The 10672-nt window shown below is 62.6% G+C and overlaps 3 protein-coding genes across 3 annotated transcripts in view; 2 read left to right on the top strand and 1 right to left on the bottom strand.

Annotated features, from left to right (window-relative positions):
- PES1 (pescadillo ribosomal biogenesis factor 1) overlaps window positions 1-2198 on the bottom strand; it is a 13128-nt gene extending 10930 nt beyond the window's left edge. The window contains exons 1-2 of the mRNA XM_085311663.1: window positions 2099-2198; window positions 1876-2009 (exon numbers count right to left, since the gene is read on the bottom strand). Of these exons, the coding sequence (XP_085167789.1) occupies window positions 1876-2009; window positions 2099-2198 (234 nt within the window). The remainder of the gene's footprint in view (window positions 1-1875; window positions 2010-2098) is intronic.
- Window positions 2199-3041: 843 nt separating this feature from the next.
- Window positions 3042-7164, top strand: TCN2 (transcobalamin 2). Its single transcript, XM_085311693.1, has 10 exons — window positions 3042-3138; window positions 4108-4297; window positions 4376-4468; window positions 4601-4758; window positions 4842-5003; window positions 5098-5273; window positions 5876-6050; window positions 6188-6380; window positions 6513-6634; window positions 6949-7164. The coding sequence occupies exons 1-10, from the start codon at window positions 3084-3086 to the stop codon at window positions 7008-7010; spliced, it is 1386 nt and encodes a 461-aa protein (XP_085167819.1). The 5' UTR covers window positions 3042-3083; the 3' UTR covers window positions 7011-7164.
- Window positions 7165-8650: 1486 nt separating this feature from the next.
- SLC35E4 (solute carrier family 35 member E4) overlaps window positions 8651-10672 on the top strand; it is a 5025-nt gene continuing 3003 nt past the window's right edge. Inside the window, exon 1 of the mRNA XM_085311689.1 lies at window positions 8651-9352. Coding sequence (XP_085167815.1) covers window positions 8749-9352 — 604 coding nt within the window. The 5' untranslated portion in view covers window positions 8651-8748. The remainder of the gene's footprint in view (window positions 9353-10672) is intronic.

Genomic DNA, 10672 nt, shown 5'->3' with positions numbered 1-10672 from the left:
GCAACCCGAGGGCCGCGGAGCCTGGCGGGAGGGGGCCTGCGGCGCAACGCACACTGGGATATGTTGGGGCAGCGCGGCGGGGCATGCTGGGATGCAAGGGGCACGAGCGGCGCAGTGCATTGTGGGCTCCCGGCGGAGTGGTGGCGGTTGTGTGTGGGCCTGCAGCCCCGCGCCGGCCGGCCGGGCGGCGTGCGTGCGTGCGTCTGCCCGCAGCCTGCCCGCGGCAGTGACAGGGCTGTCCTGTCCTGTCCTGTCCTGTCCTGTCCTGTCCTGTCCTGCAGCGTGGCAGGCTCCCCAGGCCCTAGTGCTGCTTTTAGGCCCTCCGTGTGCTTCCTGCACACCCCCCTCAGCCCCAGGCCCTCCCTTCCCAGCTCTCCTCCTTTTTACTGAGGAAACAGAATGGGGTCTGTTACCACCSAGACTCACTGGAAATTTTTACTAAGTTTTCCATCCTGTGCTGCTCTGATTTAGTTTGTCCGCATGCACAGCTAGGCCAATACCACAAATGAGTCTGTTCTCACTTAAGCTGGTGCATTCCATCCGTGCAGGGTAGACTCTTAAGTAAGCAGCTGAAGATGAGGACTAGCCCTTTCCCAGGAAACCAGACAGAAATAGGCAGCAGAGGAAAGCATCTGTGCCCTACCCATGCTACTTTGCCTCTATGATTAGTCCTGCGGTGTTTTGTTTTAAACTCCCATCTCCTGGAAACAAGAGAKCCTAGTTTAACCTTGGCTCCCTCTCTCCTTTCCCTCTTTCCTTTTTGGTTTTAGATCAATACACAGTGCTCCAGACTAAGAGAKATGGAAGAGGCAGGAAAAAAACAAAGGGCTTGGGAGAGGAAATGCCACAGGGCAGGCTCTTAGCTGGAAATTGGAGTTCATGTTGCTGCCCCTTTCCCACCCGGGAAATTTGGAAATGCTTTTCTGCCTCCCAGATGTCTAGTGGTGAGGCTGTAGTTGCTCTTCCCCCATTGCTCAGTGCAACACAGGCCTCTCCAGCTCTTCCCTCATCCCTGAGAAGTGCTGAGCCCCACGCTGCRGTCCTGCTGCAGTGCAGGATGCTCAGGGCTGGCCTGAAGCTGTGGTGCTAACTGGAGGCAGGGGCTGGCCCAGCCCCACCAGGGTTCCCAGGCACAGGGAGCAGACTGGAATGCACTCTCTCCCTCTGAGACACRTCACAGCTCCCCAGTGCTTGACCTTGCAGTGTCAGTGAGCCCTTACAGGTGTTTCATGGGTGTAGTCCCCAAGCAGGAGGCAGGTGAGGCATGTCCGGGAGGTCTTGTGGCTCTTAGTTTCTCATTTTATCCTGGAGTGAGGTGTGAGTTTGTTTAATGCTGTGTGGGACTGTAAATAAGATGAGATGAGACATGACTCCTAGTGGAGTGAATGTCCAGCTCTCTGGAACTCCTTGTTTTCACCTGGGTAGTAATTGCACCCTGCTGGCAGTGTGGCATGCAGTGCCATCCCTGCATGCTTCACCCACCCTAAATGGCCCTTCCTGTGTGCTCCATCTGTCTCCAAACACCCTCCCGCATGCTTCATCTGTCCTGAATTGCCCTCCCTTCATACTTCATCCATCCCAAATACCCCTGAAGAGAGCAGCTGGCTTTAGCGGCTGGAGGGAACAGATATCTGACTGTCAAGAAGCAGAAGGTCAGAAGCCCTATGACCAATGGGGAGACCCCCCAAAAGCTGTTTCTTTCTGTACTCCAAGACCCTCTTGAGGTCCTTCCTCTAGTTTGTATTGTCTGTGGTGCTCAGAAGAGTCCCCCCGGACCCACATCCATGGGACAACTGTCACTCTCCAGCTGTAGCCATGGGTTTTACCATTTGGGGTTCAGGCACAATGGCATCTCTGTATTTCTGTGTGACATACCTTCTCCATCAGGGCAGACACAAAGATGTGCCCTGCAGGCTGTTTCAGACTGCTGGCCAGTACATCCTTCACTTCTGTATCTTGAGCATCTGGAAGGAGGTGCTGGGCTTGGTGCCATGACAACTCCACTGCCACTGAGGACAAAGCCATACATATGTGTATGATTTTTTGGCCTGCTGCTTTCTCCCATGGTAGGTGAAAYGAACACCCTGCCCAAGCCAACTGGCCAAGGGTCCCTGGAGCTCCCAGTGCCTAGCCAGGATGCAGGACTGGTACCGGTTGGCCTGGAGGATGCGGCTCTGTGGCACAACATGGTTGGACATGGCTGCTGAGCATCAGGGGTTTAAATTGCTGTGACAGCGGGTACTCAGGCGCCRAGGCTGGTGTGATTCAGCACTCATCATGCCCATTGCTATGGCTGTTACCTAGCTGCTGAGACAGTCAGGGGATCCCCTGAAGTGCAGAGAACTACCGTGTTCAAGACAGGAGTGACTGGGCAGTGGCCAGGCAATGCCGGGTGTCTGTGCAGGCTGTCCTGAATTGCCAGGATTTCCCTTGGATCACAGTGAAGCAGGGCGGCAGCGCCTCCAGCAGGATAGACCATCTCTGCAGCACTCCGCATCGTGCTTCCCTGCCTGAGCTGTGCTGTTTAACTTTCTGTTTTCAATTTCAATAAAAATCCAATTCTAGGCAAGAAGCTGAGTTATTTCCTTTTAAGGCTGCAGGGATGGAGGGCTCAGTATTTTTTTTTTCTTTGCTAAAACTGGTGTTAAATTTAACCCTGATGCGCAGCAGTTTTGCTCTCACTGTGCCCATGCCCTGGCTGTGGTGCGGAGGGCAGTGGCACTGGTGCTGTTTGTCCTGTGTCAGTAAGTGCACTGAGAAGTGCCACGGAGGGGACGGGGCATATTGGCAGTGGGAGAAAACAGAAAGGGAAAGCTGTTGTGACCACTTTACCTCTGCCCCAGGCTCTCTGTGGTTCTGCTCCCGCATTTCCCTTTTTTTCACATTCAGCCAAAGTCCTTTCCTGTTTCTGCTGACTTGGCCCCAGCCTGCGGAAAGTGCCTCTTACGACACCTTCCTGTCCCAGGCGGCGCCTCAGCTCGGCTCGGCACAGCTCGGCCGGGCTCTGCGCGGCACTACCGGGTCTGCGAGTTGAGGCGAGCCGCCCTGTCTGTCCCCCGTGTTGCCGTAGACCCCGCGCTGGCATGTGGCGGCTCCTGGTCCTCCTGCAGGCTGCTGTCCTGCCTGTCCAGCTGTGCGGTGAGTATGGCAGCCACCCCGACATGGCCCCGCTGGCTCTGCAGAGTGCCTGCTCGTGCCCCCCACTGCCCTCTCCTGCACGGGCACCCCGGCCGCGACGCTGGCCGTGGGGCTGCAGGACAGCACACAGAAGGGACTGCCAGCACAGATGGCCTGCAAGCCACTCTGCTACCCGGCTGTGGTGTCAGAGATCCCAGCACTGTCGGAGAGGTCCCTAAAGCCAGCAGGACTAAGGGGAACGGGCACTATCCTGTGCTGCAGCCCTGGCCTCAGGGAGGACATTTGTCTTCTGAAAACCCTCTGGTGATGAGTTTTCTGGGGAGCAGCTCCCGAGCTTGGCTCTCCCCGCTTCCCTGGTGTCCAGCTGAGCTCTGAGATTAGGCCTGTTACTGCTATAACAGTGTCGCCCCCTTCTCCTGGCTGAAAGCCCACAGCTGTGATGAGGTTTTGCTCTCCCAAATTGGTCCTGCAGCTCTGATCCACACCTCTGTGATACCCTCTCCCAACTTCGACTGCTGCTAACACTACACAGACCCCCGTGATGTCCCTGGAGATGCCCTTGGCCAGGGCACTGTGTCCCGGCAGTGGGGATGCCCTGGCTGAGGGCTGGCCAAGCACCCTGCCAGCCCCAGAAGTGCCTGTGGCACTGGTATCAGCGCATGACCGGGCGGGCAGAAATGCCCGGGGCTCGATTTCTCTCGAGCACTGCGGGGTTTCTGCGGGGGTTCTCCCATGCTTTCTCACTTAGATTCTTCCCTGTTTTGCAGGGAGAGTTGGTGTTTTGGCCCACATGGGTGGGGGGAGCAGTGGGCGCTCGGCAGGCCCGGGAAAGGTTAGCTTGGCGCAGTCGAATCCGAAATGAGGAATCGCTGCTGGCTCCCAGAAGAGGGCACGAGCTATGGCTGCGGCACCTCCTCCCTTCTGTGCCGTTCCTCATCCTCCACTCCATCTTCCTCCTGGGGCCGGCAGAGGTGCCAGAGGCAGTGGCGGAGCAGGCACACAACGTTAGCGCCTGGCTCCTGGGCCTGGCCAAGGACCCGGCGCGGAAGGCCAACCCCAGCGTCTTCGTGGCCCTTCGCCTTGCTGATGACCACAACCCGGCCTTGGAGGCACAGTACTTGGCGAGGCTGAAGGATGCCTTCCAGGGCACCCATGGCACGTACGTCCCCCGTGCTGGCTCCCTGTGCCCATGGTGGCCCGTGCTGGGCTGATGCCAAGCCCCACTGTGTCCCTGCAGGAGCTCGCAGGCAGCCAGCTGGCCCAAGCAGCCCSTTCATTGGCACTCCGCGGCGCACCACAGCCGAGCATCTGGCTCCCACAGCCGCCACAGGTACCTGGGCATGTGGCAGCCAAGCCCAGCACAGAGGGGACGATGTCCCCACCACTATCCTCTTGGGGCGATGGCTGCCTGGGCTCCTAGCGCCCACTCTGATGCCTCCATTGGTGGCACGGTGCTTTGCAGGAGCACTGCAGGGACGGTGAGGAAGAGGGTCCGGCCCAACACGGGGCGCCTGGCACTGTACCTACTGGGGCTGCGGGCTGCCTGCCAGCCCCCAGGTGCCGGCGTCGAGGACCACCTGCTCACCCGGCTCAAGTACGCCCTGGAGAAGGACTGGACGGGTGAGCGCGGCATCCCGGGGGTGGCCACAAGCTGCACAGAGGGACCGTGTGCCTGCTGGGTGACGACAGTCCCTCGCGCCCAGGCTCCCAGCGGCATGGCCATCCCCTCACCAATTACTACCAGTACGGCCTGGGCATCTTGGCTCTGTGCGTGCAACGCAAGCAGGTCAAGGAGGAGGTGATTCGCAGGCTCCTGGCGGCCCAGCAGCAGGGCAGGTTTGGGCACGGCGATGGGCACGCTGTGGGTAAGGCACGTTGGCCGTGGGCTGGTCCCAGGTGGCGGGTGGCACAGGGGCACACAGCACCGTGGGGCTACCCCTGCTGCCATGCCTCCCGCAGACACGGAGGCCATGGTGGGACTGGCCTTCGCCTGCCTGGACCAGGCGAAGCTTGTCCACAGCACGCTGGCCTTGGAGCTGCAGGAGGCCGTGCGGAATGTGCAAGGGAAGCTGCTCCAGGTGCAGGACCGTGATGGCTTCTTCGGCAATGTCTTCAGCACCCCCTTGGCCATGCAGGTGGGTGCTGTGGGTGGGGGTGCAGGAATGGGCACAGGCATGGGGGAATGTGCAGGCGTGGGCATGGGAGTAGGGCAAGGAGAGGCTGGGGACAGCTGAAGGCATGGGTGAAGGTGCAGGTGTGGGTTTGGTTGTAGGTGTAGGTGCAAGCGTGGGTGGAGGTGTGGGTGCATGCATGGGTAGTGGCATGAATGGAGGCATGGATGCAAGTGGAAGTGTGGGTGCAGGCACAGGTGCAGGCACAGGCATGCATGCAGATGGAGATGTGGGTGCAGATGAAGGTGTGGGTGCAGGTGGAGGTGCAGGGGAAAGTATAGGTGTGGGTGCAGGTGTTGGCATAAGTGCAGGTGTAGGTGCAGGTGCAGGTGAAGGTGTGGATGCAAGTGTCCATTCAGGTGCAAGTGTGGGTGCAGGTACAGGCATGGATGCAGGTGAAGGTGCAGGTGTAGGTGAAGGTGGCAGTGTGGGTGCAGGCATGGGTACAGGTGCCAGCATGGGTGCAGATGCTGGGATGACAAGGGGACAAGGAATAGAGCCGCATCCTGCCTTGGGCTGTGACAGGTCATCCCTTGCCTGGAGACCTCGTTCCTTTCTGCTTTCAGCTCTTCATTGCCACCAACACGTGCGAATCGGAGCCAGAGTACAGCTGGGCCAGGACGGCCCTGCTGCAGAACCTAGACGCCTTCACCAACCCCATGGCCATATCCCAGCTGCTGCCTGCACTGTATGGCCGCAGTTACCTGGACATCGCCTCCATGCACTGCCAGGGGGAAAGAGGTAAGGGTGAGGTGGCGTAGGGGCAAGCAGTCCGCTAGGCTTGTGTGGCGGCTCTGCCAAGGGAAGGGACGTGGGGACAGGGCTGGCACGGTGCTGCCACATGGCTGTCAGTGCCATGGCAGCTCTTTTTGTCGCAGGCATGCTGCAGCCCATCTCCCCCAAAGAGCAGCCCATGGGGCAGGAGAATATCGTCGTGCGGCTCRTGGTGGAGTGCCCCAAGCGGCTGTGCCGCCACCATGTGCTCTACAACCAGTCCATGTCTGTGCCTGCTGGTTCCTCCCTCCTGGATGTGCTGCAGGTGGCCTCGAAGCAGGGACACCATGCCTTCACGTAGGCTGCCCCACACCCTTGTCCCAGCCCCGCTGTGGGGGATTGCCCTCCTCCCTGCAGGCCAGGGCTTCCAAGACCCGCTCCCTCCCACAGCCTCACCCTGCTCTCCTCCTCTTCTTCCCTCTCCACCAGGTTTAAAACTCAGGACAGCCTCTATGGCCCCTTTTTAACGATGGTGATGAAAGTGGAAGCCAAGTGGCAAGAGCGGAGGTACTGGCAGCTTCTCTCGGCGCCTGGCACCAGCCTGCAGATGGGTGAGCACCAGGGATGGCAGCAGGGAGGCCAGCTCTGCCCCGGCGTTGGCTGACAGTGCCCCAACTCTCCGTGGCTGCTCTGTTCTTAGCAATGGGGTTGTGGCTCCTCGGGGCTCCCTGTGCTGACCCTCCATCAGGGACGCGGTGTGATGGGGCAAGAGCTGCTGCCTGTCCCCTTTTCTCTAGGGCCCAAATATCCTGTGGGGGCTGTGCAGGCAGTCACTGTGGGACGGCATCCGGGGGTTCCCCGATGCTGATAGCACCCAGCTCCACTGGCCGCTCTCGCCAGCCTGGCTCACTGTGTCTCTCTGCAGGTATTGCCGACTACAAGCCTCATGACGGGGAGACCCTCATCCTGCGGCTGAGCAAGTGGTAGCTGGCGCATACCTGGCTGCTGCGCGGGGGGGCATGTGGCTGAAGCTGAGCAGCAAGTGGCACCGGGTGGCATGGGCCCCTGGCGCCACCGTCCTGGAGAGGAGAGCTYTGGCTAATGGGGCCGATGGCAATGAAATGCCTTTCTTGCACCGCAAGACTCGCAGGCTTTGCTATGTGCGCCTTGCACCCCCTAAGTGCCATGCCCCAAATCTGCCCGAGGGGGAGGAGGAGGAGAACAGGAGGGATGAGCTCTACCCTATGGAGCTGTTGGGATGAGAGAGCTGGCAAGAGCCTGGGTGACCCGGGCTGCTTTCTTGGTCGCTGTCAGCTCCTCCGAGCCTGTCCACACTTCCAGATATGGCAGGTGGCAGTGGGAAGCGCTCGATTTTGGGCTGCACCGGTGCCTGAGGTGGCTGCTCTGTGGAGCAGGGCAGTCTGACCCTGCTCGCTGGAGCCGCTCGTCCCCCTGGCAGGGCTGCCAGCAGGGCTCCAGCACCTGTGTTGCCCCCAGCCGGTGAGTGAGGTACACAGTGTGCTGGCCTGCCTTTGCCTCCAGGGTCCCCCCCCCCCGACACACACACGTGTAGCAGCTCTGGCACCATCCCAGCATGGTGGCCCTGCAGCACAGGGATGCTGCTCCGCCACAGTCAGTGCAGGGCACAAGCCAGAGCTGCTCTCCTTCCCGAGCCACACGCTTTTAAAGGCTTTAGGTCCCGGCATCTCCTCCCATCCCAAGGGTCTGGGAGGTGCTGGTCTTGGTGGGAGGGGACTGTGCCACCGCCAGTGCCACTGCGCGGCCCTTGCCTGCCTATTGCCTGCCGTGCAGGGGGCTGGGGGTGGGGGGGTGCGCAGCACAGGGAGCGGGGTGTTAGTGCATACGAGGGAAGGGTAGGCGGCGGGCGACCCAAAGCATCCTGTTTGCCCCCCGCGTGCGCTGGTGCTTCGGGGGAGGACCCTCCAGGCCGGCCGACCCGGTGGCGGCAGCACCCATGCGGGAGCGGGGCCCGGTCCCCCCCCCACCCCGTCACGCCCCACAGGCCGGGCACAGCTGTGCTGCCACCCCCGCCGCTGCCCGCATCCGCCACTCCGCAGGAGCGTCCCGACCCGGTCCCTGGGGAGCTTCCCGCCGTGAAGGGGCCGGAGGGCCCTGCCGCAGCCTCCYGCCGTTGCCATGGCGGCCGTTGGTGCTCTGGCTGTTGTTCTTCCTTCAGCTCCAGGCGGCCGCGCGGCTCCCAGCAGGCCTCGGCTGGCCGGCCGGCCTGGGCGCGCCGCCGCCGCCRCACACGGGCACTGACGGCCGTGGCGAGGCGCCCGGCGCCCCGCGGGGAGGAGCCTCGCCGCCTTCGCTCCCCGCCATCAAACTTTCCGCTCGCTCCCCGGCGCCGGCGAGCCGACCGCACATGGCAGCGCAGCGGAGCGGCGGGCGGGTGGCGCGCCGGCCCTGAGCGCAGCAGCCCCAGGAAGGATCTGGCCGCCCCTCCGTGGCCACCACCGCCGCAGCAGCAGCAGCCGCAGCCGCCGGCGGCTCCTTCCCCCGCCCCAGGAGCATCCCCGCGCCACCCTGCGAGCTCACCCGCCCGGCAGCGACGGTGCCAGGAGCACAGCGGCTTGCAGCCGGCCAGGACATCTGGGGGTGGCAGCGGGGGGCTGCGGCGCTGCCGGGGCTTGCGGCGCCTCCCCCCCGCCGGCCAGGCCCGTCGCCGAAATGCCCGGCATCCCGCGGGAGCGATGAAGCAGCCATGACCTCCGGTGCCGGCAGCCGGCCCCTCCGGCCCTGCAAGCCGGACGCGGGCCAGGAGGGGAGGCGGCAGCCGCCGCGGCCGTCGTCCCGGCGGGCGCTGCCCCTTGTCTTCACCATCTTCGTCTGGCTGGGCACTGGCACCACCATGGCCAGCCTCAACAAGTGGATCTTCGCCATCCACAATTTCCGCTACCCGTTGCTGCTCTCTTCCCTGCACATGCTCTCAGCGGTGGCTGTGGGCTACCCGCTGGCGAGGCTGCAGGGCCGTCGGCTGCCGGGGCCTGGCCCGGCCGCCCGGCCTCGTGCCCGGATCTACCTGCTCAGCCTGACCTTCTGCACCAGTGTGGCGTTCGGCAACCTGGGCCTCAACTACGTGCAGCTGGATGTGGCGCAGGTGGTGTACACCACCACGCCRCTCTTCACCCTGGTGCTCTCAGCGCTGCTGCTGGGCCGCCGCCACCACCCGCTGCAGTATGCTGCCATGGGCCCCGTCTGTGCCGGGGCGGCCTGCAGCATCGTCAGCGAGGTCCGCTTTCACCAGGCCGGCTGCTGCTTCCTCTTCGCCGCCACCTTCCTCCGCGGGCTCAAGTCCATCCAGCAGAGTAAGTGCCACGCGCTCCCCGGGCACCCGGCACTCCTGCTCCCTGGCCCGCTGACTGTCTTTGCAGGGGGTCCTGGTTGTCCTCCATCTCTCTGCAGCACCATGCAACTGCCCCAGTGCCATCTCCACCCTATGGCCACCCTCTGCCTGCCCCAGCCTTGGTGCCAATCCAGTGGCATCCCAGCCATGGTGCCACCACTGCCTGCCATGGCCCTGGTGACAACAGTGTCTTCCCAGTGCCATCCCATGCTCATCCTGGTCCCAGTGCCACCTCAATGCCACCCTTGACCCAGTGTCCCTCAGCCCTGGTGCCAATCCAGTGTCACCCCAGCCCTGGTGCCACCACTGTTCATGTGCCAACACAGTGTCTTCCTGGTCCCAATACCACTCCATGCCCATCCCAGCCCCAATGCCATCTCAGCTCCAGTATCACCCACTGCCCACCCTGGCCCAATGCCAACACAGCCCCAGGGTCACCCAGGCCAGTGCCACCCCYGCCCACCCCAGCAACCCACTCCATAGGACCAAGCCCTGCTACTGGCCCCAAGGGGGCTCTGCTTTGGCAGGACAAGCAAACATGCTTGCGGTGGCCCATGGGCACCACTGGCTCCTCATGATGATCCCAGTGCCGCCTCTCCAGGCCAGGGTCCCCATGCTGTGCACAGACTGCCCTGCTTTCTCTGGGGAGCAAGATGGCCACCTGGGCTGTGCTGTCCTTGGCAGGCGGTGGAGCGGAACTGGGTGCTTGGTTCTGCGCTTCCAAAGGGAATGCTTCCTTTGCAGCTCCGGTGGCCAGTGATGCAGGTGGGCACAGAGGTGCCTGAGGGGTACAAGCACACCCCGGTGCATCCTGCACCTGTGATCTACTAGGGGTGCTGGGGATAAAATGGCAGGACTTATCCTGACCCCCAGCCCAGAGCATTCCTGCCCATCACCTCCAAGCCCCAACTCAGGTGCCAGGGTGCTGTACAGATCCAGGGACTGGCTCTGARCACCCCAGGCTTGGCACCGAGCTGTGGCTGTAGATGCTGTGGGTGCACTGCGACCTTTGGGCCCTGCTCAACCCCACACCTCCCAGCACCCACCCCAGTTCCCCGGCCCTTCCTTCAGCCCTTGTCCCCTGAGTCCTGCTGTCCCTCAGGAGGACACGGACAGCGGCTGGGAGCTGCTGCCCAGCCCCGCAGCCACGGCTCCAGGCATGGCACGTGTCTATGCTTCGTGCTGGGGTGGGGGGGGATGCGCAGGCACCTCTGGGTGTGTGGGCAGCTAGCACAGCTGTGCCCACTGCGCCATGTCCCTGCATGTCTCAGGAAAGGCGGGG

Source organism: Rhea americana, unplaced genomic scaffold, assembly GCF_003343005.1.
Source record: "Rhea americana isolate MKP2758 unplaced genomic scaffold, rheAme1 scaffold_347, whole genome shotgun sequence".
NCBI lineage: Eukaryota > Metazoa > Chordata > Aves > Rheiformes > Rheidae > Rhea > Rhea americana.
Note: the sequence above shows the minus strand (reverse complement) of the source record. Positions and strands in the feature narration are given on the sequence as shown.